The sequence below is a fragment of the Tupaia chinensis genome, unplaced genomic scaffold (assembly GCF_000334495.1).
Source record: "Tupaia chinensis unplaced genomic scaffold, TupChi_1.0 Scaffold000198_1, whole genome shotgun sequence".
Lineage (NCBI taxonomy): Eukaryota > Metazoa > Chordata > Mammalia > Scandentia > Tupaiidae > Tupaia > Tupaia belangeri.
In genome coordinates, this window is record NW_006159673.1 from 461,832 (window position 1) to 463,697 (window position 1,866).

Here is a 1,866-nt window from a genome sequence, read left to right on the forward strand (position 1 = left end):
CTGCTGAACTTCGGGTTTTAAGATTCCAATCTCTTTGGCACCTCATGAATATTTTCATTTTGTTATATATTTTGGAAGTGAAATTTTATGCTTCTCAGAAAATACCCTAGAACATGTGTAGAGTCAGGCAAGTGTCTCTACAAGAAGTTGCAGGGCATTTCACATGTTTGCAATGTAGCTACTTATTAGGCCCTGCTGGGGCACCTGTGGTAACGGTAAGGTCAGTGAGAATATGTGCATGTATAATGATTATATATCATATACACTTTTTTCCATTCTGTGGGAAGAACAAGATCCGGTGAAGGAAGTGTCAGTGAAGGCAAGTGTTGTTACTTGGTCCATTTCCTCAGAACCTTCATGAATAAATACAAATTAGAAGGAAGAGCTGCATGGTGGGGAACACGGGAGTCTAGGAAAGAGTAATGTGCTGATGAAAGCCAGTCTCAGAGGCCACTTCCTCTCCTGCCGGTGCCAGCACCTTTTAGGTATTCAGGTCACAGTACTGAAAATTCAAAAGATGGGTGGGATGGGACCAGCAGATGGCGTAATGTTTGCGTCATTGAACGCCCACATAGTCTAGCACAGTTCGACTCCCATGTAGTCCACCACAGTTTGAGTCCCAGACCCAGCGGCCTAAAACTCACACTGGGTGCGTGTGCATGCCTCGCCAAAAACAGGAGAAGGGATTGCACCATGGCCATCCCCCCTGGGGAGTGATTTCTTGCCTTCTCTCTCTCTCTCTCTCTCTCAGTCTCTCTGGTGAGCACATACACCCTATAGCAAAAATCTCTTTAAAAAAGTGGATGAGAAAAGAAAATCGAAGTCACACACTATCTTGTTTGCTTTTTTTTTTTTTTTTTTTGGAGAGATTTTTACTGTAGGGCGCGTGCGCTCGCCAAACAGACAGAGAGAGACATAGAGACAGAAAGCGAGAAATCACCCCCCAGGGGGGATGGTCACGCCGCAATCCCTTTTCCTCCATTCTCCTCTCGGGATCTTGGGCACGCACGCACACGCGCCTGGCGTGAGTTTTAAGCCACCGGGTCCGGGACACGAACCGTGGTCGACTACATGGGAGTCCAGCGACATAGCCATTGCACTAACTGCTGGTTCCCTTGTTTGCTTTTTCAATATGTCTTTTTAAAAAAGAAAAACTCGAATAATATATACCTCTGTTCTGTGTCCACGCCACCCTCTTCAAGCAGAAAATGAATGCATGACCTTTCTGCTGTTTTGCATAAGATTAGTTTGTGTTTGGAAAAAGATTCCGAATATTATGTGTGTCTACCCTCTGTATAAACCTGCATTCTTTGACTGAGCCAATCTAATAATATGCACCTTATTTTCCACAGATTAACATTGACTTCAGTACCAGGGACCTCATTTCAAAGAACATTGCTGAACCAACTATCAAATGCTTCGATGAGGCTCAGAAATTAATCTATAGTCTCATGGCTAAGGATTCTTTCCCTCGGTTTCTAAAGTCAGAGATTTATAAGAAACTGATAAATAGCCAACAGGTTGGAACTCATAAAAAATGGCTCCCTTTCCTGTGAAGGAGGTAAATGATACACTAGTTAATCACTATCCTTCAAAGCTAAAATATTTTAAATGTGCATACCCAATGCAAGCTTATCTTTTTAGGATTCTGAATACATATTTTCTTCCAACAGAAAAATACTTTTTACATAGATCAGACCAGAATTTCTAAGTCATTTGTTTAGAATTTATTCATTTTATCAGGTACTTAAAAAATCTCCTGGGAGAGTACAGAGTGAGTTGATAGAGATATGATACACTCCCGAACCACAAGTGGATATTCTCACGACATTATAAATTCCAAGAACTATATATCTTTATGTCGCA

At 41.7% G+C, this 1,866-nt stretch overlaps 1 protein-coding gene across 1 annotated transcript in view; it reads left to right on the forward strand.

Annotated features, from left to right (window-relative positions):
- RGS21 (regulator of G protein signaling 21) overlaps positions 1 to 1,556 on the forward strand; it is a 34,558-nt gene extending 33,002 nt beyond the window's left edge. Inside the window, exon 4 of the mRNA XM_027771253.1 lies at positions 1,353 to 1,556. Within this exon, the coding sequence (XP_027627054.1) occupies positions 1,353 to 1,556 (204 nt within the window). The remainder of the gene's footprint in view (positions 1 to 1,352) is intronic.
- The last annotated feature ends 310 nt before the right edge of the window (positions 1,557 to 1,866 follow it).